General features: G+C 45.2%; 1 protein-coding gene across 1 annotated transcript in view; it reads left to right on the top strand.

Annotated features, from left to right (window-relative positions):
* LOC126187695 (coagulation factor XI-like) overlaps nt 1-25,833 on the top strand; it is a 162,082-nt gene that overhangs the window by 87,795 nt on the left and 48,454 nt on the right. Inside the window, exon 4 of the mRNA XM_049928937.1 lies at nt 14,391-14,665. Within this exon, the coding sequence (XP_049784894.1) occupies nt 14,391-14,665 (275 nt within the window). The remainder of the gene's footprint in view (nt 1-14,390; nt 14,666-25,833) is intronic.

Below are 25,833 nucleotides of genomic sequence, written 5' to 3'. Positions count from 1 at the left end.
ACACACATAAAAAAAAGTTTTGCATCACCTAGGTTCCGAGAGTTCCGGAACCTGTACAGGAAATTAGAATAGAGTTCAACATAAACAGCATTTCCCCCCTTTTTATTGCTCATGAAAACCACACATTGTTGTACCACCATATAGCGAGACCTTCAGAGGTGGTGGTCCAAATTGCTGTACACACCGGTACCTCCAATACCCAGTAGCACGTCCTCTTGCATTGATGCATTCCTGCATTCCTCGTGGCTCACTATCCACTAGTCCATCAAGGCACTGTTGGTCCAGCTCGTCCCACTCCTCAACGGCGATTCGGCGGTTTATCCCTCAAAGTGGTTGATGGGCCACGTCGCCCGTAAACAGCCCTTTTCTATCAGAGGCATGTTCAATAGGGTTCATGTCTGGAGAACATGCTGGCCGCTCTAGTCGAACGATGTCGTTATCCTGAAGTAAGTCATTCAGAAGATGTGCACGATGGGGACGCGAATTGTCGTCCATGAAGACGAATGCGTCGCCAATATGCTGCCGATATGATTGCACTATCGGTCGCAGGATGGAATTCTCGTATCGCACAGCCTTTACAGCGCCTTCCATGACCACCAGCAGCGCACGTCGGCCTCATATTATGCCACCCCAAAACAGAGGGGAACCTCCACCTCGCTGCACTCGCTAGACAGTAAGACGTTCAGCCTGACCGGATTGCCTCCAAGCACGTCTCCGACGATTGTGTGGTTCAAGGCATATGCGACATTCATCGTTGAAGAGAACGTGATGCAATCTTGAACGGACCATTCCGCATGTTGTTGAACCCATCTGTACTGCGCTGCATGGTGTCGTTGTTGCAAAGATGGACCTCTCCATGGACGTCGGGAGTGAAGTTGTTCATCATGCTGCCTACTGTGCACAGTTTGAGTCGTAACACGACATCCTGTGGCTGCACTAAAATCATTATTTAACATGTTGGCGTTGCTGTTAGGGTTTCTCCGAGCCATAATCCGTAGGTAGGGGTCATCCATTGCAGTAGTAGCCCTTGTGCGGCCTGAGCTAGGCATGTCATCGACAGTTCTTGTCTCTCTGTATCTCCTCATGTCCGAACAACATCGCTTTCGTTCACTCCGAAACGCCTGGACACTGCCCTTGTTGAGAGCCCTTCCTGGCACAAAGTAACAATGTGGACGTGGTCGAACCGCGGTATTGACCGTCTAGCCGTGGTTGAACTACAGACATCACGAGCAGTGTACCTCCTTCCTCGTGGAATGACTGGAACTGATAGGCTGTCGGACCCCCCTGTCTAATAGGCGCTGCTTATGCATGGTTGTTTACATCTTTGGGCGGGTTTAGTGACATCTCTGAACAGTCAAACGGACTGTGTCCGCGATACAATATCCACACTCAGCGTCTATCTTCAGGACTCCTGGGAACCGGGGTGATGCAAAACCTTTTTTGATATGTGTAGTTACTTGCAGATGAATTTGTTAGAACAACATAAAGAAAGATGATGAACATGCAACCATCCAAAAGATTCATAACGAAGTATTGCATACCTGAAGACCTGTTACCTAGTTTTTTAAATTAGGTTGTCATTTTACATCTTTCATCGTATAATAAAATAATTTTTTGCCACATTACAACCAAATATTTTTCTCAACAGAGTAAAATCAAAGAAACAATAATGACTTAGAAAGAAAAGTAAACAAATTGGAAACTGCAACGTACTTAAAGGAAAGGGTGTTAAGAAAAAAATTTAGTAATTTATAAGAGAATAAAAGAAAAGATAGGATCGATAAAATAGTTGCTCGCCACCCACAACGATCGGAAGTAAAAGCCTTGGAACTGAATCAAGCCTTTTCCAAGGAATTTTATTTTACAACTTTCATCGGTCCGCGTATCACAGTGCACGGTACCAGTATGTTCCAAAACCCCGCCCGCGCAAAGGCTATTTTTCAAGGGGTAATATTTTGTGTTCTGTTGATAACAGAGATAAGGGTCCAAGGGCCTTTGATTGTGTAAATCATGGAATTCTTTTAGATAAGATAAATCATTATGGTTTGAGTGGGACAGTGCACAAATGATTTAATTCATACTTAACTGGAAGAATGCAGAAAGTTGAAATAAGTGGTTCATGTAATGTTAAAACAACAGCTGATTCCTCAAACTGGGGGGCTATCAAGTACGGGGTCCCACAGGGTTCGGTCTTAGGTCCTTTACTGTTCTTGACATACATTAATGACTTACCATTCCACATTGATGAAGATGCATAGTTAGTTCTTTTTGACCATGATACAAGTATAGTAATAACATCCAAAAACCAAGAACTAAGTGATGTAATTGTAAATGGTGTTTTTCACAAAATTATTAAGTGGTTCTCAGCAAACAGACTCTCTTTAAATTTTGATAAAACACAGTATATACACCTCCGTACAGTAAATGGCTGAACTCCAGTAGTAAATATAGACTTTGAACAGTAGTCTGTAGCTAAGGTAGAATTTTCAAAATTTTTAGGTGATTCCATTGACGAGAGGTTAAACTGGAAGCAACACATTGATGGTCTGCTGAAACGTCTGAGTTCAGCTACGTATGCTATTAGGGTTATTGCAAATTTTGGTGATAAGGATCTCAGTAAATTAGCTTACCATGCCTACTTTCATTCACTGCTTTCGTATGGCATCATATTCTGGGGTAATTCATCGTTGAGTAGAAAAGTATTCATTGCTCAAAAACGTGTAATCAGAATAATTGCTGGAGCCCACCCACGGTCATCCTGCAGACATCTATTTAAGGATCTAGGGATGCTCACAGTAACCTCACAGTATATATATTCACTTATGAAATTTGTTGTTAATAATCCAACCCAGTTCGAAAGTAATAGCAGTGTGCATAGCTATAACACCAGGAGAAAGGATGGTCTTCACTATGCATGGTTAAATCTGACTTTGGCACAGACAGGGGTAAATTATGCTGCCACAGAAGTCTTTGGTCACCTACCAAAGAGCATCAAAAGCCTGACAGATAGCCAACTAACATTTAAAAATAAATTAAAAGAATTTCTAGATGACAACTCCTTCTACTCATTGGCTGAAATTTTAGATATAAAAAAAACTTAAACATTAGTGTCATGCAATTTTTTGTGAAATTTAATATCTTGTACAGACATCTTTCATTAACCAGACACGTTCCACATCATTACGAAGTGTCGTATTCATGATCTATGGAACAAGTATTAATCTAATCTAATCTAATCTAAGGGCATTTTGGATAATCCGTGCCCTAGCTATCATATGTATACTGCCATAACAACGGACATTCTGTACCTATCCCGCTGCACATTATCTAAATTTACACATTACACACTTCCCCCAGCCCAGGCAGACTGAGCAGATCGGTTGGTTCCTTTGTATTATAGTGATCTATAACGGGCTTTAGACGTCTTATAAAAGCACAATATGTTAGTAGATAGTTGCTGAGAAATACCCGATAAACGAAGATTTTTGTGTATCAAAAATATCAGTTAAGGGGATAGCCATATCTATAATTTCTATTCACGGCAATCCACAAAATTTTTACTATTAGTTCTTGCACTGATGTTCTCGGGAACCCTTGAGACATTTTTGGACGTCATTGTCCGTTACCGAGATCCATAGAGTCAAAGTTATTGTACTGAGGCACGTAAAATATAGACATAACATCCGGCCTGAGGCGTACTTGTAGTTTTAACTGACATAGTTTGCACGTGGCAAAGGTCCTGGGGTCATCACAAGGGTTTCCAGGACACCAGACTATGCTTTTAGTCGCCGTCTTTTCCCCAGATGTATCTGCATAATAGGCACTTCATGTCTATAAAGACTGTCTTGATCTGGAAGTTATTCTGTTGTGCGACCTTACAAAAAATATTCTGTCATACGAAATTCTATGTGCTTGCAAATCAAACATCGCACTTTTTGGTATACTGAAGGTGTTGCCTAAAAACGTTGTGTATTTTTATGCAACAAAGTGTAGAGCGAACTTGCGTTCTACAGGAGACGATTTTGTTTTAACTTTATATTGTGCATACCTATTTGTTGTTTATACTGTATGTGTCAAAGTACGTAAGCGTGTCGAAGTACATAAATAAACTGTCAAAACTTTTCTGAACTACATAATTCGTTTTTATATAACAGGCACACCCTGTTGTAACAGGGAGCCAGCCGAGAAAAATGCAAAAATGCTAATATGTTCCTCTTCAAAAGAGTCTAATAAATAATTGGGGAACCAGCTGTCTTAGTCATCATTCAGCCTTTCTCACCAAAATTTTTGCATGCGAGCATATTCGCGCTTTTTGTGCTGAAAGAATCAGAGAGACAGTGGCGGTAGAAGAAAGAATACGCAGTGCCTGTGGCAGAGGAAGAGAGAATGGCAGAAAAGAGAAAGAGAGGTGGAGAAAGACAGTAGGAGTGGGAGCCAGAGAGAGAGGAGATACTGATGGCCAGTGAGATACAGCGGCAGTAAAAGGAAAATAGAAATGGATGGAGATAGTAGCAGTGTTAGAAAAATAGAGAGAAGACTATGGAAATCAAAAACGAATATGAGTTGAGACCATACATAGGCTTGAGGGTCCGGAGGGGGTGGGTCGTTATGGAACCGCCCGCTCCTCTCCAAGACCGGCGAACTTTAACACGAAGAAAAAAAAGTTTTCTGCCTTTCCCAACACGCTATAGCCATGCGATAAGATTCCCCGTCCTAGGGGTCAAAACCTCAAGGAAGTCATCCCCAGTGGCATGTATGGAAAAGAGGCAATGATGGTTGAAGAGAAAAATAGCAGACCATAAGCGAGAAAGCAGGAAACATTGACAATGGGAAACAAAAAGAAATAGGACAAGTACAAGAGCGGTGGGACAGAGAGACTGGCAGAGAAGGACACAGTGGGGAAGGAAATGACAGTGGGAGAGACGGCAGGAAAAGTGTCAGTGGGAGAAAAAGGAGACTGTGAGAGAGACAGCGGCAGAGAGATGCTGCATATGAAGGCTTCACTACAAAAAGAGACTGGATAATAGGCTTTAGACAAAGAGGAGCACATTCTCCTTCTTTGTGCTCCGATAGAAGCATTTTTGAGCTGTATATACCTATGACTGTATGTTAAGGGTTAGTTTCCATCATAAGTTAAACTTTTTGAGCGACCATTAGGCTACAATAACAGGTCACTGTTCACAGATTATACGAAATACATTTCAAATACATTTATTATAGTTGTTATGACTGTCAGTATGGGGCTTGTCAGAAAGGCATATCTCAGTGTGAGGTCATCGAGTTATGCATTTTTGATCAATATTTTCTTTATTTATAAGTTCCTATGCATTTCGATATTTAATATTCTAGGTGTTAATATACTTTTATGTCTGTCTGTGTTACGTGTTACCTTGTCGTAGGGTGTGTCTGCTTCATCTCCTGTTTCTGTAGCAGTATCTATCACCATTTCTGTCATTTAGTGCTAGGATTATGTTTGGCCTGGGTGCAGGACTATACAGTCTCTCTACTGCGTTGCTTCTTGCAATATTCTTGCAATTGTGTCCGCTGTTCTGTCTAGGTCTGCCTATTGATCTGGTTATCTGAGGCAATGATATATAGGGTGATCCTACCGATAGGTTTTATGCAACCTAAAATGACTTTAAAAAACCCCACACGAGATTTTCATGTTCTCTCCCTCGCTTTGTGCAAACTGTTAGTCCTAAACAAAAAATGAACAGGGCCTTTCAGTAGGAAATTTAATGTAGTTAAATTTTGTACTGAGATATGTTTTCGCCGGAGGCCTCAGTTTTCGAGTTATTCAAGGAAAACGCTTTTGAAGGTAACTTTTGTATATTTTTCTTGAATAATTGGAAAACTTGGCCCTCTAGCGAAAACATGTCCAAAGCAAAAGGATCCCATTCATTTTTCCTCTAGGACTAACAATTTGCACGTACTGTGTGAGAGAATATGAAAATCGAGCAAGTGGTATTTGAAGGCATTTCAGCAGCTGAATCACCTTCTGTATTATTGAGTGTCGTCATTTGTCGTTTGACCGGTGTATGCGAGGCTCAGTGTAGTAGTACATGTTTAGGGAAGTTAGTTTCCCTACATGCACACTCTATGCTCGTATGGGTACTCATCTGGCGTAAATGTGTTGGACAAGGACAATGCCCGGTTAGGAAATGTATAATTCCACAGTTCGGGGTATCGTATCTTACTCCTAATCTTTCACTTACTTTAGCAAAGAATTCATATTCTCTGGCCCTTGTCGCATGTATCCCAGTGCATTTTCCATGTCTTCACTCGCCATCTTTTAGGATGGCGTTTACCAATGATGTCTTCTGTGACTGCTCATATTTTGTCCATAAAGCCTATCTTCATCCAGTACGTTCCAGTACGGCATCTAAGGCTGCCGTCGGTTGGAAAGACGCCCAGGATGTAGTTTCAAAGGCGTCTAATAACCGTAGGAGTGCACCCCTCTGATTGCGCCTCGCATCTCTTTTGTTTGTCGCTAGAATGAGTTTATGTACCCATGCGCTTGCTGCAAAGTACATAATGGATTCAAAGACTGTACAGTGATATATTGTCATGTTTGTTGGTGGAGGTCTGGAATATCTGTCTAGTCTTGCCAGTTTCTGTAACGTTTTTTCGGCCTTGTCTGAAGTACTTTGTATGTCGATCTGGAAGGAGAGTCCCTCATCAGTAGTAATTTCTAAGTATCCCGTCGTCTGTTTTCATGTTATATTTCTGTTTTCAAATTTCACCGACAGGTTTCTAACGAGTTTTCCTTTAAGTAGGCCATAAAGTGTTTCGTTTGAGGAAATTGTCAGTTTACTTTGTGTACACAAGTTCGTGATATGTTGAAAAATACTACTGGCTTTCTCCCGAAGTTGTGCTCGGGAGCTTGCCGATGCTACCATCGTACCACTAGCAGGTCGTTGTCATTGCCACGATTCCGACGGCGTAGTCAAGGCTCGCTACCGAGACGTAAAATGGGTTCTGTTCTTACATCTCAGAAGCTGTACCAGCAGATCGATCCCTGTCGGCATCCCTTAGTGGATCTTTTCACTACTTCCCGGTTGCCTGCTCGCCAGTCATTAACCCTGTCTCTACAGTAACCCCATTGACTGTGGTACAGGGTGGCGGGTTACCTGTGGCTCCCTAAGATGCGGAAACATCATAGGCCACTAGACGTTGTCAAATGCGCCAGTGAGTCTAGCATTATGGCATTAACATACCCGCGATTTGTGTTTTCTACTATGCAGAGAACTTGTATTATTCCGTCGTCAATTCTCTTGTTTCTCTGAAATTCGTATTGATGTAGGCTAAACCTCATCAGCTCTCTGTGGACAGGCACGACAGACCGTAACGTTTTATTCAGGTTTGTTTCCATTAGGCAAGCAGTAGAAAGTTTAGCAATGTGCGGGCAGGCATTATTTGCTGAAATGTAAACCCAGGACGACTTGCCATGAATGGCAACAAAACAGGCCATAGAATACCGTGTAGTACCGCTGTGCTGTACGCGTTGGCTGGCTGATTTTGGGGAGGGGACCAGACAGTGAGGTCATCAGTCCCATACTGTAAGGGTGCCGCGGTTAATTACCAAAGGGATCCTGCTATGAAATGAATTGGCACCCCAGACAATTACTTCTGGCTGTAGAGCAACAGTCTGGTTAGTGTTCACCGCTGTTTGGCGCGTCTCCAAACATACGTTCGCTGCTCATCGGGATGCAGTTCGAAGCGAGACTCGTCACTGAGGACAGTTCTAATCCAGTCAATTGTATTCCAAACCGAATGGGCTCGGCATCATTGCAAAGTTGCTTATTGGTTTACAGGGGTCAATGCTAGTCGGCGCAAGGAACGCTGTGAGCTTAGCCTCCTTTCTGTAACGTACTTGTGGTCACTGAAGCCCCAGTTGCACGTCGGATCGATGACAACAATGACTCTAGGACTCTGTTTGCTCTCTGACTACTGCTCGGTCCTCATTTCAGACGTCTCTCTGAGTAGACCGCTTGAATCTTGATGCTGTGTTTAGTCATGGTTCGCCCATTCCTGCCAACATCGACGAATACTGGCAACTGAGTACACATGGTGAAATTCGCAAAGAGTTTGTGCCCTGGTCCCAACACATCCCCTGTTTACAGTCCTTCCCAAACGACGGTGAAATTGCGCTGCAGCATCACACATTCATCCATCGGCATCAAAACTTTACTGATTGGCATTTTCCGCCAATCTATATAAATAAAAATCAGTTGCCGCATCTATGAAAGATCATTGCTTGAGAAAGGTTAGACCGATTTAACTGATTTTTTCTGTTATGTTCATAATTATCAGGACAAGGTTTGAATGAAGGAAAATTTTTGGAAAATCCACCGAAAAAGACATAAATTTGAATGATATTTTTGTATGTAGATCTCAATGAAAAAATTGTGACGGTTCTGCTGTCAGATTTTTCCGTAAGGGAAAAGAAACAAAGTGACGTTCAGTTCGACAGTTCTGCTACTGTATGTTTTAATACCAACAACAAATTCCGCATTGAACACTGATATTTCGCGAAAAAGAATACAGTTGAAAGCGGTATTTCGGTGTGTTATCGTTGGCGATCATATCTGTGGTGTGTGGCAAAGACTATAACTGGTGTCACTTCGTGATATTTTGGTGTGCTGAAAACATTCAGTTGAGTACAGTTCGTGCTTTATTTCCTTGAAAAAAAAAATAAATGCAACCAGTGAGGCGTCGAAATACCGGTCGACGTACGCGGAACGTAGGCCAACTACATGTTCGTCGAGCCAATCTGAACCAAACGAAACTATGTAATGCAATAAGACTCGCTGTTAAGAAACTGATGAACAACGTCGCTAAAGCAAGGGTAATCTCAAGGAAGTTTAAAGGTGAGGATGTTCTGATGCGAGGATGATCTGATACCAAAGACACCACTAATTTCAACCGACTTGCTATTTCGATTTACCCAATTATTTACGAAATCAATTAATTTCGATTTACCTGAATTTCTTTATTTCAGTTTACAGAAAGATTCGGTTATATCCATGTAACTGACAGTCTACAGGAGATATAGAATAAACACTGTCTGTTAAAGCGGCTGCGAGAAAGAATTGGGCTAAACTGTTCCTTTTCGCAGTCTTTTTTAATGGAAAATAGGGTTGTGTTTATCGTTAACTTTATAATACTACATGTTCATAGATTAAAATTGTGCGAAATACTGTCATTAAGGTACTATCCTCACAGATCCAGCAGCTGAGAAGGCCATGTACTAGTGATTCCAACAGATTTACCCATTCATTTTGACTTCTATTCGCTATCGAGATCCCGTTTGAAATAACTAAGAAGGTCAGAGAAAGAGAGAGGGACTAGGGGGGGGGAGGAAGAGATGAACAGAGAAGGGGAGAGGAAATTGAGTTAGGAAGCGGAAGGAGGACATCGGAGAAGGAGATCAGGTCGAATACCCAGATTTTAAATTCAATGAAAATGGGCACGGAAGAATATAGACTTGCACTTGGAACATAAAGACCATTAATAGGCGGCTCATAGAAAGGAGGTTAAGCTTACAGACCTCCTTGCACCGATCACCATTGACCACTGTACACCGAGAATGCCACTTGCACGGTGTCGGGCATATTTGTCCAGAAATATCATTGACTCGAGCATAATCGTCTTCAGTGATGAGTCCAGCTTCGAACTGAGCTCCGATAACCAGTGAAGATATGTCATGAGAGGCTCCAGGCAACGGAGGGATACCAATCTGACTGTCGTCCACCATTCTGCCTGAAAACCAGGAGTGATGGCCTGGGAAGCCATTTCTTTCGATAGTAGGAACCCTTTCGTTGTCATCCTGCACACCCTTAGAGCACGATATTCTACGGCACCTTTCGTTGCCCTTCATGGCAAGCCATCAAGGGCTTACATTTCAGCAAATAATGCCCGCCCGCGCACTGCGAGAGTTACTACTGCTTGTCTACTTTGCCCAGCAAAGTCGCCGGATCTCTCTCCAATCGACAACATCTGGAGCATTATGGGCAGGGCTCTCCAAGCAGCTCAGAAGTTAGACGATCCAACGCGCCAGTTGGGCAGAATTTGGCCCAACAGCCCTCAGGAGATCATCCAGCAACTCTGTCAGTCAATGCTGAGCTGAATAACTAAAGGCCAGAGATGGGCCAACGCTTGTTGGCTTGCTCAATTTGTGAAGCTGTTTCTCTTCAATAAATCATCCAATAATTTGCAATAATTTGTTTGTCTCTAGACGTACATCATATCTACCGATTTCTGCCCCATTCGGCTAATTCCTTAGGTTCGTGTTGGTCTTTTTTTTTCCTTTTCTTGTCTTAGAGTGTTTTTAATTTAGTGACAGTTACTACCCTTGTAAGTCAAAAGACTATTGGTAGTGGTAATACTGGTAAAAAAGTGAGTGTACGAGAAAATTTAGTATGAGATAGTTTCTATAGATGATCTGCTAAAAAGGCCCTCTTCCAGTAGAAGAAAGTAAGATTTTAAGAGATAGGTAAATATAAAAGTAAATCTAACAACAGCATAGCTTGTGATGAAGCTCACAGATTTAACTCAAACTATATGAGTAGAAGCCTCTTTCAAGCTCCTAGAATTTTTAACCTGAGGGAGCAGTAGGAAAAACGCTGTCTAAAGTTTTACGCGTAAGATATGAAGAATTTCTGAGCTGCAGGTCATGTATTGGCCCGGTAGTGCAGTGGTCAAGCGCACTGGCGCAATTTTTCGACTCTGGTTCGGTTCCTGCTGCTAATATATTTTTTCATTTTCTTTTGTTCCTCACAATGTAAGATGATTAACTGTGAAGTTGAAGTATACTTAAAGAATTCAATTTATATAAGTAAAATTAATATGTTCAACTAGCCTAGCCGGCCGGTGTGGCCGAGCGGTTCTAGCCGCTACAGTCTGGAACCGCGCGATCGCTACGGTCGCAGGTTCGAATCCTGCCTCGAGCGTGGATGTGTGTGATGTCCTTAGGTTAGTTAGGTTTAAGTAGTTCTAAGTTATAGGGGACTGATGACCCCAGAAGTTAAGTACCATAGTGCTCAGAGCCATTTGAACCATTTGTTGTGCCTATCTGCGACACGTTCTGCGGCATCAAGGAATCACCAATTTAGTGGTAGAGGGAAGCGTGCAAGGTAAAAATTGTAGAGGGAGACCAAGAGATGAATAGACTAAGTAGATTCAGTAGGATGTAGGTTGCAGTAGTTACTCGGAGATGAAGAAGCTTGCAGAGGATAGAGTAGCATGGAAAGCTGCATCAAACCAGTCTCTGGACTGAAGACCACAACAACAACAACAACATCTGCAGCTTATCTCCTCCAGTACATTGTGAATAGTAATCCATTCTCTTCATAGTACTGATCTTATTTAATATTATTACAAACGGAACCTTGATTGCAAATAGAAGTCAAATTAATGGGTAAATCAAGTGTAATCAGCTGCTGTATTTGCGAAGATAGAAGCTTTTATGACAATATTTTGTATGGTTTTATTCTTCGAACAGGTGGGATTATAAAGTTAGCCATAAACACAACTTTACTGTTTTCTGTTAACAACGACTGCGAAGAGGAAAGGAAAATCGTACATTTTCACAGCACTGCTTAGCATGTTCTTTCTCGCAGCCAGTTTTATAGAAAGTGGCTAATGTACAACATGTTCACAGATTATGTGCTGTTTGTCAGTTTGTTGGTCGAGAAGAAATTCATCCGACCGAATCTTTACTTGTCTTTGTGTGAATTGAAACAAATCAACTCAGTAAGATCGTGAAATTATTGAAATTTAATAAATCGGAATTTATTGTTTTGTCAATAATTGTTTGGTATTTTAAATGCATTTATCGCAACGCTTGGTAATAAACGATATTTTTTGTCTTTAGACCGAGCGGGGTGGCGCAGTGGTTATACACTGGACTCGCATTCGGGAGGACGACGGTTCAATCCCGCGTCCGGCCATCCTGATTTAGGTTTTCCGTGATTTCCCTAAATCACTTCAGGCAAATGCGGGGATGGTTCCTCTGAAAGGGCACGGCCGACTTCCTTCCCAATCCTTCCCTAATCCGATGAGACCGATGACCACGCTGTCTGGTCTCCTTCCCCAAAACCAACCATTTTTGTGTTTCAGTCCAAAGAGAAAACGAAAGCGCTGATGGTGTACAGACTCTCGAGCATGCCATGTACAACTGCCCATGGGAAAAACACATTTGCAGTTCAAAGGTGCCTCCAGACACTGTCTTCGCTCTTCATCAGTCTCCTGTACTCATAGTTGGTCCGCGTTGCGCATACGCCGAGCGATATTTCGACGCCTCACTGGTGTCATTTTTTCCAAACCAATAACCCACGAACTACCATCAAATGAATGTTTGCAACAGACCTCCACGAACTTACATGAATTCAATCTTTGCAACACACCAGAAATACAATCACCACCGATAACTGACTGAAACATCTCTTTCAGTTGTCTCATTTTTCGCAAAATTTCAACATTTAATGCGGAATTTCATGTTGTTATGAAAATAAGTGACAACAGAACTGCCAGCCTGAACGTCACATTTTATTTTTTATTTTTATGAAAATGTGCGACAGCAGAACTGTCAAACACCCCGTCAGATTTCTTTGATTGAGATTTTCGTACACAAACACCATCCAAACTTCCGACTTTTCTGGTGGAGTTTCCAAAAATTTTCTTCCATACAAACTTTGGCCTGACAATTACGAACACAACCAAAAAGAAATCAGCCAAATCGATTGAGCCATTCTAAAGTGATGATCGTTCATACACGAGACAGCTGATTCTTAATTATATACACTCCTGGAAATTGAAATAAGAACACCGTGAATTCATTGTCCCAGGAAGGGAAAACTTTATTGACACATTCCTGGGGTCAGAAACATCACATGATCACACTGACAGAACCACAGGCACATAGACACAGGCAACAGAGCATGCACAATGTCGGCACTAGTACAGTGCATATCCACCTTTCGCAGCAATGCAGGCTGCTATTCTCCCATGGAGACGATCGTAGAGATGCTGGATGTAGTCCTGTGGAACGGCTTGCCATGTCATTTCCACCTGGCGCCTCAGTTGGACCAGCGTTCGTGCTGGACGTGCAGACCGCGTGAGACGACGCTTCATCCAGTCCCAAACATGCTCAATGGGGGACAGATCCGGAGATCTTGCTGGCCAGGGTAGTTGACTTACACCTTCTAGAGCACGTTGGGTAGCACGGGATACATGCGGACGTCCATTGTCCTGTTGGAACAGCAAGTTCCCTTGCCGGTCTAGGAATGGTAGAACGATGGGTTCGATGACGGTTTGGATGTACCGTGCACTATTCAGTGTCCCCTCGACGATCACCAGTGGTGTACGGCCAGTGTAGGAGATCGCTCCCCACACCATGATGCCGGGTGTTGGCCCTGTGTGCCTCGGTCGTATGCAGTCCTGATTGTGGCGCTCACCTGCACGGCGCCAAACACGCATACGACCATCATTGGCACCAAGGTAGAAGCGACTCTCATCGCTGAAGACGACACGTCTCCATTCGTCCCTCCATTCACGCCTGTCGCGACACCACTGGAGGCGGGCTGCACGATGTTGGGGCGTGAGCGGAAGACGGCCTAACGGTGTGCGGGACCGTAGCCCAGCTTCATGGAGACGGTTGCGAATGGTCCTCGCCGATACCCCAGGAGCAACAGTGTCCCTAATTTGCTGGGAAGTGGCGGTGCGGTCCCCTACGGCACTGTGTAGGATCCTACGGTCTTGGCGTGCATCCGTGCGTCGCTGCGGTCCGGTCCCAGGTCGACGGGCACGTGCACCTTCCGCCGACCACTGGCGACAACGTCGATGTACTGTGGAGACCTCACGCCCCACGTGTTGAGCAATTCGGCGGTACGTGCAGCCGGCCTCCCGCATGCCCACTATACGCCCTCGCTCAAAGTCCGTCAACTGCACATACGGTTCACGTCCACGCTGTCGCGGCATGCTACCAGTGTTAAAGACTGCGATGGAGCTCCGTATGCCACGGCAAACTGGCTGACACTGACGGCGGCGGTGCACAAATGCTGCGCAGCTAGCGCCATTCGACGGCCAACACCGCGGTTGCTGGTGTGTCCGCTGTGCCGTGCGTGTGATCATTGCTTGTACAGCCCTCTCGCAGTGTCCGGAGCAAGTATGGTGGGTCTGACACACCGGTGTCAGTGTGTTCTTTTTTCCATTTCCAGGAGTGTAGATTTAGTTACTATTACTACTGTTGTACGCCAGAAGGCTAAAGGCCACCACATTGTTGCACATTGGTAAAATTTTACACGAGCCACCTGTGGTAAAATTTCACACTAGCCGCCTGCGCCTCACAAGCAGTGCATCGCACAGCCGGGCTGCGTTCCCTGTTGCAGTGCAGGGAGGTAGCCGGCTGATGTTGTGGGGCCGGCCGGTCGACGCGCCGAAGCCGCTGGTGCTGCCCGACGACGGCGGGCGCACGGGCCTGGTGGCCGGGATGGGCACGACGCGGCCCGGCGTGTCGAGCAGCGCGCCCTGCGAGATCCGGCACGCGCTCGTCACCGTCCTCACGCGCCGCGAGTGCCTCAACACGCGCCTGCCGCGCGCCGAGGCCATGCAGCCCGGCATCATCTGCGCCGGAGAGCTGGCCGGCGGCGTCGACACCTGCCAGGTGAGTCCGCTGCAGTGGTGTACACGTTCCGCCTTTAACCCGCCCATGCTTGCCCGGTGGCCAGGCGGGCACGCCGCCGCCCGTTGTCAACAGAACGGGCAGGCTGTTTCACTCCCAGCCAAGCCACGCACAACCCAACCCGGGCAGGCTGCGGGAAACTTGCTTGCCTGCCCATATTACTGCTGAGCTGCGCTACGCATCCGTTTACACTGCGCGCGTCATTGTCGTATTACGAACGTTAGTTAAAAGTTTTTATTTTACCTGAGCACCAAAGGACAAACCCCAATATATGTGTTAATTTCAGGTCAAAAAATATTGGGCTTATATTTGTATATTCTTCCTTTACGCATATATTTCGGGCTTATTATCCATATAAATAAAAATGAATTGCCAAATGTGTCGATAATCGTAAAACTCGAGAACGGCTGGACCAATTCGGCAATTTTTTTTTTTTTTTTTTTTTTTTTGCTGTGCTCGTAAATCTCAGGACAAAGTTTTTATGAAATAAAATTTTTGGAAAATGACCTAAAAATTGGAAAATTTGAGAAAAACTGAAAGTGCGTTTTCATTGTGCCCGTGTATTTGTATTGCATACAATCTTGATGAAATTTTGCACACTATCTCTTGAAACCATAAAATTTCGTAGGGTGCATGGCAGAGGTTACTTCACCAAACGGAATTCGACAAATTGTAGATTTTTATTCCAACCTTGATGAAGTTTGGCACACTTGATAGTGTTTTTTGTTTTGGTGGAACGCAATGCAGTCTGTGTTGCAGTTTTCAACACTGAAACGGATAGATATTTGTACTAAAGAAGTGAACCTCCACCCTCCAAAAAGAAGATTGGTCCCCTACCCAGAAGAATAAATTATCTACGCCCCTATAACCACGATACTGCAATGAGAACCAAATTAAGATTTTGGAAGTCTAGATTCTTTAACTTTAGTATGTTTCAGCCAAGTATGACACCAGTTATACAAATATTTAACTACTTTTCCAGGATGTATTTTACTGGTTCTGTGAATTCATTCGAAGTTGGCAAAATCATTCTAAATTGCCAAAATGCATTTTAACAAAATCGAAGCACTTGTTTCGTATCCAGTTCGTCTAAAAACTATAGTGCTGGGAATACAATGGCGAGTCTGAGCCATTTTTCGCGGCGTCTACGTTTGCGCCATGACAGTCCACAGCGCAACCTGTTGTCAGGCGCAGCAAGCTTAGCGGGGCCCGTGAAGCTTGGCAGGCCTGTGGGAACCCAGGTAGCCCGGGCTTGCGGGAGCCCGTGCCGGCCGCATTACCCACTATGCCTCAGTACACGCGCACTCTTGTGTTTACGTCGCGGCAGGCTGACCTGCATGAATGGTTGCAGAGGAGCTAGGGGCAAGCAGGCTGCAAGGGGAATTTGTACACCTCTAGTCCGCTGTCGCACGGCGCTACGTACTAGAGAAGTGCATCCGCCACTCGGCAGTCGTTCCCTAGCGCTCGTTACCCACACGAACGAGGTCCCGTAAAATCAGGACTGCAGTTGCTCTTTTTCTTCATTTTCATTTCGTCCCGCACGCAACATATGAGCAGGGGTGAGGTGTCAGCAGTTCAATACTCCGCTCATCAGCCAAGAGCATTCATAAGAATATAACAAAGACTACAGAAAAAGAAAAGTATGGGGAATATTTACATTTTAAATTAAAAACGGTCAATGACAGACAGCTAACAGAACGAAATATACACTACTGGCCATTAAAGTTGCTACTTCAAGAAGAAATGCAGATGACAAACGGGTATTCATTGGACAAATATATTATACTAGAATTAACATGTTATTACATTTTCACGCAATTTGGGTGCATAGATCCTGAGAAATCAGCACCCAGAACAACCACCTCTGGCCGTAATAACGGCATCGATACGCCTGGGCATTGAGTCAAACAGAGCTTGGATGGTGTGTACGGGTATAGGTGTCCATGCAGCTTCAACACGATACCACAGTTCGTCAAGAGTAGTGACTGACATATTGTGACGTGCCAGTTGCTCGGCCACCATTGACCAGACGTTTTCAGTTGGTGACAGATCTGGAGAATGTACTGGCCAGGGCAGCAGTCTAACATTTTCTGTATCCAGAAAGGCCTGTACGAGACCTGCAACATGCGGTCGTGCATTATCCTGCTGAAATGTAGGGTTTCGCAGGGATCGAATGAAGGGTAGAGCCACGGGTCCTAACACATCTGAAATGTAACGTCCAATGTTCAAAGTGCCGTCAATGCGAACAAGAAGTGACCGAGACGTGTAACCAATGGCACCCCATACCATCACACCCCGTGATACGCCAGTATGGCGATGACGAATACACGCTTCCAATGTGCGTTCACCGTGATGTAGCCAAACACAGATGCGACCATCATGATGCTGTAAACAGAACCTGGATTCATCCGAAAAAATGACCTTTTGTCATTCGTGCACCCACGTCCGTCGTTGAGTACACCATCGCAGGCGCTTCTGTCTGTGATGCAGCGTCAAGGGTAACCGCAGCCACGGTCTCCGAGCTGATAGGCCATGCTGCTGCAAACGTCGTCGAACTGTTCGTGCAGATGGTTGTTGTCTTGCAAACGTCCCCATCTGTTGACTCAGGGATCGAGATGTGGCTGCACGACTCGTTACAGCCATGCGGATAAGATGCCTGTCATCTCAACTGCTAGTGATACGAGGCCGTTGGGATCCAGCATAGCGTTCCGTATTACCCTCCTGAACCCACCGATTCCATATGCTGCTAATGGTAATTGGTTCTCGGCCAATGCGAGAAGCAATGTCGCGATACGATAAACCGCAATCGCGATAGGCTACAATCCGACCTTTATCCAAGTCGGAAACGTGATGGTACGCATTTCTCCTCCTTACACGAGGCATCACAACAACGTTTCACCAGGCAACGCCGGTCAACTGCTGTTTTTGTATGAGAAATCGGTTGGAAACTTTCCTCATGTCACCACGTTGTAGGTTCGCCACCGGGGCCAACCGTGTGTGAATGCTCTGAAAAGCTAATCATTTGCATATCACAGCTTCTTCTTCCTGTCGGTTAAATTTCGCGTCTCTAGCACGTCATCTTCGTGGTGTAGCAATTTTAATGGCCAGTAGCGTATATACAATTTAACAAACACTGTTGCGATGGGGTCATATTCTATTAAAAAAAAAAGACATTGGAGCATTCCACTTTTACTTTACGTCTGAAGGACTTGCACTGGATGAAAAATTATTGTCGGAGAAGAGAATTTGTTGCATAGATGTTGGGGAGTGTGGGCAAAGAGATACGGATCTGTTAAGTGGGGAAAATATGGAGATGACAGGTAGGTGATGAAGCAGATAGTGAGAATACAGAGAGTGCGAAGGACAGAGGTTGAGGAGGATTAATGGTGTGTACCAAAAGAAAGGGACAGTGGTGGGTTTAGAGGGAAAAGGAGGGAGAAGCCCTGTTGTAGAGTGGGAAAGGGAGTAAGGGTTAAAGTTGGTAGGAGGGATAAATATCGGAACAGATCTCACTGTCTGCCAGAGGGAGTTGGTTAAATTGCTTTGAGATAGTACATGGAGTGTGTATGTAGGTGTAGGGATATAGGGATGTGTTTGTGAAGGCGCAGCAACATCCCAGTGTTGATGATCAGAGGCGAAACAATGGGTTTATCAGAATTTAGTTTACAGATGGTACAGGAAATTCAGAGATGTTCAATGTGAGTGAGGAGGAGTGGGAATTTGATAAGATGGTAGAGGATCTATGTGGGGCAAGGTAAATGGATGTGGAAAGCGATATGGAGTGCATTGGGTTTGAAGATATGGAGGGATTTACAGAACTTTGGTGGAGCACATGTATGTGTGACAGTGACACAAAGGATGGATCACTTAAGGATTTTATGAGTGTGGAGAATAGTGGATGAGTGTAATCCCCAAGTTTACCCCATTTAGTCTGTTGCGGGCTTTCTGTTGGACAGTTAGTAGGTGAGGTTTCCACGTTAGTTGCCAGTTGAGCATGCCTCCAAATGTCTTGTGGGCAACAATAAATATGGTCTTGAACAAACGTACAACAATAAATATAGGCTTGAGCACACGTATGTGTGACGTCAGCAGTGTAGTGTTCATGGCCAACAACAAATGCTTGTCAATGTCCTTTTTGTCAAATCTTTGACAGGGGAGCTTCTATCAAAGATCTTTGATAAACATTAGAGCAAGGGCCTAACTTTGATCCAAGTTCACCATTCTAAACATATCTTTTCGCTTCCTTCAGTGGATTTAAACTTTAAAATGACGAAGTACGTTTGGTGAGTGGCTACCATCGTAGTGATCATTGCAAAATACAAAGGCGAGGAAACCCTTTATAACACAAAGCAATCTGACTACAAAAACAATAATAAGTTGTGGGAATTTTATAAAGAAATACCTGCAGCAATCAGTAGCATTCGAAATGGCTGCACTGTGGATGATATTACGTTTGCATACAGGGTGAACACTAATAAGACCAACAAACTGCAGGGACGGATTCCTGATTGGAAATGGAGTAAAAAAGGGCCTATAAGCATGTGTCCAGAAATGGACAGAGTGTGTGCAATGACAAAAAAAACGTCCAAGGGGCGCATTGCACGCGCTCACACGTCGCACCATAGATTTCCACACTCTTTCCCATGTTCCGACCTCCCTCTGAATAGCGTCACAGGCATCATGAACATGTTGTTGAAGGGTCTGCATATCAGGAAAAGTTCAGCATACACAACGCATTTTAGATGTCCCCATAGGCAAAAATCCAGCGGATTCAAGTCTGACGGTGTAGCAGCCTATGCCACAGGGCCTCCACATCCTATCCAACACCCGAAGAAGATGATGTTGAGGTGTTGGCGAACTATAATGCGGAACTGGAAAGGTGCTCTATCATGCAGAAACCACATAAGCCGTCGCATTGCCAAAGGCACATTCTCAAGCAGTCCAGACAGAGTATTCCGCAGAAGACTAGGAATTGGCATTGTGGAATAAAAAATATTCCAAGTAAGTGCTCACCTAGAATCCCTGCCTACGTACTGATGCTGAACCTATAGTGATGAGATGCAACAACCATTCCCTGAGTATTGTCTGTAACCCATAGATTACGATCTTGCAGATTGATGCCAGTTCTGGTAACGCTTGCTTTGTCGATGAAGATGAGCCATTTCAACCTTCTTTTTTTTTGTGAACCCACAGCAGCATACCAGTGTTGGTCATCAGAGGCGAAACAATGGGGTTATCAGAATTTAGCTTACAGATGGTACAGGAGATTCAGAGGTAATGTGAGTGAGGATGGGTGGGAATTTGTTTAAGATGGTAGAGGATTCATGTGGGGCAAGGTAAAAGGATGTGGAAAGTGATATGGAGTACATGCAGTTTGAAGATATGGAGGGACTTACAGAACCTTCGTGGAGCATATATACATTCAACAGTGACATAAAGAATGGATCACTTAAGGATTTTGTGAGTGTGGAGAATGTTGGATGAGTGTAATCCCCAAGTTCACCCCATTAGTCGTTTTAGTCTATTGTGGGCTTTCTGTTGGATGGTTAGTAGGTGAGGTTTCCACGTTAGTTGCCAGTCGAGCATGCCTCCAGGTGACTTGTGTGCAACGATAAATACAGGCTTGGGCACAAGTATGTGCGACATCAGCAACGTAGTGTTCATGGCCAATGACAAATGCTTGTCAAACCCCTTTTTCTCAAATCTTTGACAGGGAAGCTTCAATCAAAGATCTTTGATAAACAGAGCGAGGGCCTAACTTTGATCCAAGTTCGCCATTTTTGTGTGATAAGATATTGTTCCACAGATCTTTTCGCTTCCTTCAGTGGATTTAAACTTTAAAATGACGAACCGTATTTGTTGCATGGATACCATTGCAGTGATCATTGCAAAATACAAAGGCGAGGAAACTCCTCATAACACAAAGCAAGCTGACTACAAAAATCATAATAAGTGGTTGGAATTTTATAAAGAAATACCTCCAGCAATCACTTGCATTCGAAATAGCTGCACTGTGGAGATTTTATTTTTACATACAGGCCGAACATTAATAAAACCGACAAACTGCAGGGACGAATTCCTGACTGGAAATGAAGTAAAAAACGGTCCTATGAACATGTGTCCAGAAATGGACAGTGTGTGTGCAATGACAAAAAATCGTCCAAGAGATGCATTGCGTGCGTTCACACGTCGCACCACAGATCTCCACACTCTTTCGCATGTTCCGACCTCTCTCTGAATAGCGTCACAGGCATCGTGAACATGCTGTTGAAGGGTCTGCATATCAGGAATGGTTCAGCATACACAACGCATTTTAGATGTCCCCATAGGCAAAAATCCAGGGGATTTAAGACTGGTGATCTGGTAACCCATGCTACAGGGCCTCCACATCCTATCCAACACCTGAGGAAGATGATGCAGGAGTGTTGGCGAACTACACTCCTGGAAATGGAAAAAAGAACACATTGACACCGGTGTGTCAGACCCAACATACTTGCTCCGGACACTGCGAGAGGGCTGTACAAGCAATGATCACACGCACGGCACAGCGGACACACCAGGAACCACGGTGTTGGCCGTCGAATGGCGCTAGCTGCGCAGCATTTGTACACCGCCGCCGTCAGTGTCAGCCAGTTTGCCGTGGCATACGGAGCTCCATCGCAGTCTTTAACACTGGTAGCATGCCGCGACAGCGTGGACGTGAACCGTATGTGCAGTTGACGGACTTTGAGCGAGGGCGTATAGTGGGCATGCGGGAGGCCGGGTGGACGTACCGCCGAATTGCTCAACACGTGGGGCGTGAGGTCTCCACAGTACATCGATGTTGTCGCCAGTGGTCGGCGGAAGGTGCACGTGCCCGTCGACCTGGGACCGGACCGCAGCGACGCACGGATGCACGCCAAGACCGTAGGATCCTACACAGTGCCGTAGGGGACCGCACCGCCACTTCCCAGCAAATTAGGGACACTGTTGCTCCTGGGGTATCGGCGAGGACCATTCGCAACCGTCTCCCTGAAGCTGGGCTACGGTCCCGCACACCGTTAGGCCGTCTTCCGCTCACGCCCCAACATCGTGCAGCCCGCCTCCAGTGGTGTCGCGACAGGCGTGAATGGAGGGACGAATGGAGACGTGTCGTCTTCAGCGATGAGAGTCGCTTCTGCCTTGGTGCCAATGATGGTCGTATGCGTGTGTGGCGCTGTGCAGGTGAGCGCCACAATCAGGACTGCATACGACCGAGGCACACAGGGCCAACACCCGGCATCATGGTGTGGGGAGCGATCTCCTACACTGGCCGTACACCACTGGTGATCGTCGAGGGGACACTGAATAGTGCACGGTACATCCAAACCGTCATCGAACCCATCGTTCTACCATTCCTAGACCGGCAAGGGAACTTGCTGTTCCAACAGGACAATGCACGTCCGCATGTATCCCGTGCCACCCAACGTGCTCTAGAAGGTGTAAGTCAACTACCCTGGCCAGCAAGATCTCCGGATCTGTCCCCCATTGAGCATGTTTGGGACTGGATGAAGCGTCGTCTCACGCGGTCTGCACGTCCAGCACGAACGCTGGTCCAACTGAGGCTCCAGGTGGAAATGGCATGGCAAGCCGTTCCACAGGACTACATCCAGCATCTCTACGATCGTCTCCATGGGAGAATAGCAGCCTGCATTGCTGCGAAAGGTGGATATACACTGTACTAGTGCCGACATTGTGCATGTTCTGTTGCCTGTGTCTATGTGCCTGTGGTTCTGTCAGTGTGATCATGTGATGTATCTGACCCCAGGAATGTGTCAATAAAGTTTCCCCTTCCTGGGACAATGAATTCACAGTGTTCTTATTTCAATTTCCAGGAGTGTATAATGCGGGATTGGAAAGGTGCTCCATCATGCAGAAACCACATAAGCCGTCGCATTGCCAAGGCACATTCCCAAGCAGTCCAGGCAGAGTATTCCGCAGAAGACTAGGAATTGGCATTGTGGAATAACAAATAGTCCAAGTATGTAGTCACCAAGAATCCCTGCCTACGTACTGATGCTGAACCTATAGTGATGAGATGCAACAACCATTCCCTGAGCATTGTCTGTAACCTACAGATGACGATAATGCAGATCTATGCCAGTTCTGGTAACGCTTGCTTTGTCGGTAAAGATGACTGATGATGGAAAACTCATAATTGTAATGCTGGTGCAAAAACCATCGGCAGAATCTTTCCTGAAGAGGGAAATGCCCTGCTGGTAATTCTTGAACTCATTGCACGTGCTACAAATAGTAGCGGTTGTCACGCAAGATACACTTAATCGTACCTTGCCTGCAGCTTGTGCTGGAATTCGTCTCAATAACCTATAGAACCCAGTGCTCCAAATCTGCTGTATGCACAGTCCGCCACCTGTCTGTTCAAATGGTTCAAATGGCTCTGAGCACTATGGGACTTAACATCTATGGTCATCAGTCCCCTAGAACTTAGAACTACTTAAACCTAACTAACCTAAGGACAGCACACAACACCCAGCCATCACGAGGCAGAGAAAATCCCTGACCCCGCCGGGAATCGAACCCGGGAACCCGGGCGTGGGAAGCGAGAACGCTACCGCACGACCACGAGATGCGGGCCCACCTGTCTGTCTGAAGTCTGAAAGCACCAATGACCACACGCAAAATGGGTCTGAAATGTTGTGTGATGTGGTTGGTGTCTGTGAGGGTACTCGTTTTGGTATAGCCGTGCTGCCTCTAGATCATTTCCATCTGCTTGGCCACACACAGCCACCATCCCAGTTTGTTCCCAACATGAATACCCGACCATTTCTCTGCTTATGCCACGCTCAGTCACATAACCTGCTACACACAAGGAACATATGGCACATGGTCAGAGGAACTTTGATTCACCAGCGCCATGTACCGTGGCTACGACTCATTTCCGAACAAATGTTCATAGGACCTTGTCTCCTCATTTTTACTCAGGAGTCTCTCCCTGAAATTTTTCGGTTTTATTTATGTTCAACCTGTACAGAAAGAAAGTATAGTAACTGGAATATGACATGACCAAGAAACACTAGCTGACCAGCCGAGGGCATCGACAGCGACTTACCAAAAACCACGAAAGATAACAACAGCGGTGGACGAACAACAAGACAATATGACAGAAAGACAAGTCTGGAGTGTAAACCAAATACAGAGCCAATGTGTAGCAATATCTGAAATGAAGTAACACTGCATACAAGAAACGATACAAGAGTGCTGTCAGAGGTCGGGGCCCCTCCTCTGCTCCTACCTCTCATCTCCATAGTTTCTCCTATCTAACAGACCCCCAATATTTCCACCCACAGCCCTCAACCTAATGGAACAAACTCACTCTCAAGCACTACCACTGGACTCGCATTCGGGAGGACGACGGTTCAATCCCGCGTCCGGCCATCCTGATTTAGGTTTTCCGTGATTTCCCTAAATCGCTCCAGGCAAATACCGGGATGGTTCCTTTCAAAGGTCACGGCCGACTTCCTTCCCCGTCCTTCCCTAATCCGATGAGACCGATGACCTCGCTGTCTGGTCTCCTTCCCCAAAACAACCCAACTCAACCCCAAGCACTACCTCTCACCTTAGCACGGGTCCTTCAGATTTTAAGTGACAGTGCAGCGCTTCAGTGTTTTTACCAGAAGAATTTCACCTTCAGAGATATGTTGGCGGTAGTAACGCGTACACTAGGTATAAAAGGGCAGTGTATTGTCGGAGTAGTACTCAGGTGATCCATGTAAAAAGGTTTCCGATGTGGTTGTGGCCGCACGACGGGTATTAACAGATATTGAAAGCGGACTGGGACATTCCATTTCGAAAATAGTTAGGGGATTCAGTATATCGAGATACAATGCGTCAAGACCGTGTCGAGAATACCAAATTTCAGGCATTGTCTCTCACCATGGGCAACACAGTGGCCGGTGGCCTTCACTTAACGGACGAGAGCAGAGGCGTTTGCGTAAAGATGTCAGCGCTAACCGATAATCAGCACTTCGTGAAATAACCGCAGAAATCAATCTGGGATGCACGTATGACGAACGTATCCGTTAGGACAGGGCCCCGAAATTTAGAGTTAGAGGGCCATGGCAGCAGACGACCGACGTGAGTGCCTTTGCTAGCAATACGACATCGCCTGCAGCGCCTCTCCTGAGCTAGTGACCATACTGGTTGGACCTTCGGCGATAGGAAAACCGTTACCTAGTCAGATGAGTCCCGATTTAACTTACTAACAGCTGATGATGGGTTTAGAGTGTGGCGCAGACCCCACGAAGCCACAGAACCAAGTTGTCAACGAGGGTCTGTGCAGGCTGGTGATGGCACCATAATGGTGTGGGCTGTGCTTACATGGAATGGACTGGATCCTCTGATCCAATTGAGCCGATCGTTGACTATAAATGGTTATTTTCGGCTACTTGGAGGCCAAACAAAGTGTAGGTCGGTTTTAAAAGAGAGCAGGCAGAAAAGAGTCTTGGTGCTAAGTATCAGCCATGGCAGGCATGTAGGCCAGATGATACAACACAAATTAGGTACAGGGTATCAGGTCACAAGTATGGTGAAGTCAAGTGTTAGATGGCTGACTTTGTTTCAGAAAATATATGACGGGGGGGGGGGGGGGCATCAAAGGAAGCCAGATCCGTATGATTACAGATGCCAGAGAGGTAACCTTTAGGTCAGAATCAGGATTCAGGCACTCTGATTTGAAAGAAGTCAAAATAACAGAACAACCCCCACAAAACACTTAAGAATACACAGGAACGGAGGATCAGCTCATATCATGAAAATATTAGAGGACTGAGTAAAAAGGTACTAAAGCGTTTCGACTGTTTGGAAAATTTAGAGATATCTGAAAAGATGGACATCATGTGCCTATCTGAGCGCCACATAACGACAGAGTTAGATAAGTTACATATAAAAGATTGCGCTCTATTATCTTACTCATGCAGAACTAAGTGGGAAACGGAAGAACTGTTACATATATTAAGACAGAACATGTGCTCAAAAACAATTACACAAGTACATTTTGTACTGATCAGCACACAGAAGTGTGTTCCTGTGAGTTAATAATGAAGTAGTTAATTCAGTTTTAATTATAACTGTATATAGACCCCACTGATAAATTTTGAACTGTTTATGACGAA

The sequence above is a fragment of the Schistocerca cancellata genome, chromosome 5 (assembly GCF_023864275.1).
Source record: "Schistocerca cancellata isolate TAMUIC-IGC-003103 chromosome 5, iqSchCanc2.1, whole genome shotgun sequence".
In the NCBI taxonomy this organism is placed as follows: Eukaryota; Metazoa; Arthropoda; class Insecta; order Orthoptera; family Acrididae; genus Schistocerca; species Schistocerca cancellata.
Note: the sequence above shows the minus strand (reverse complement) of the source record. Positions and strands in the feature narration are given on the sequence as shown.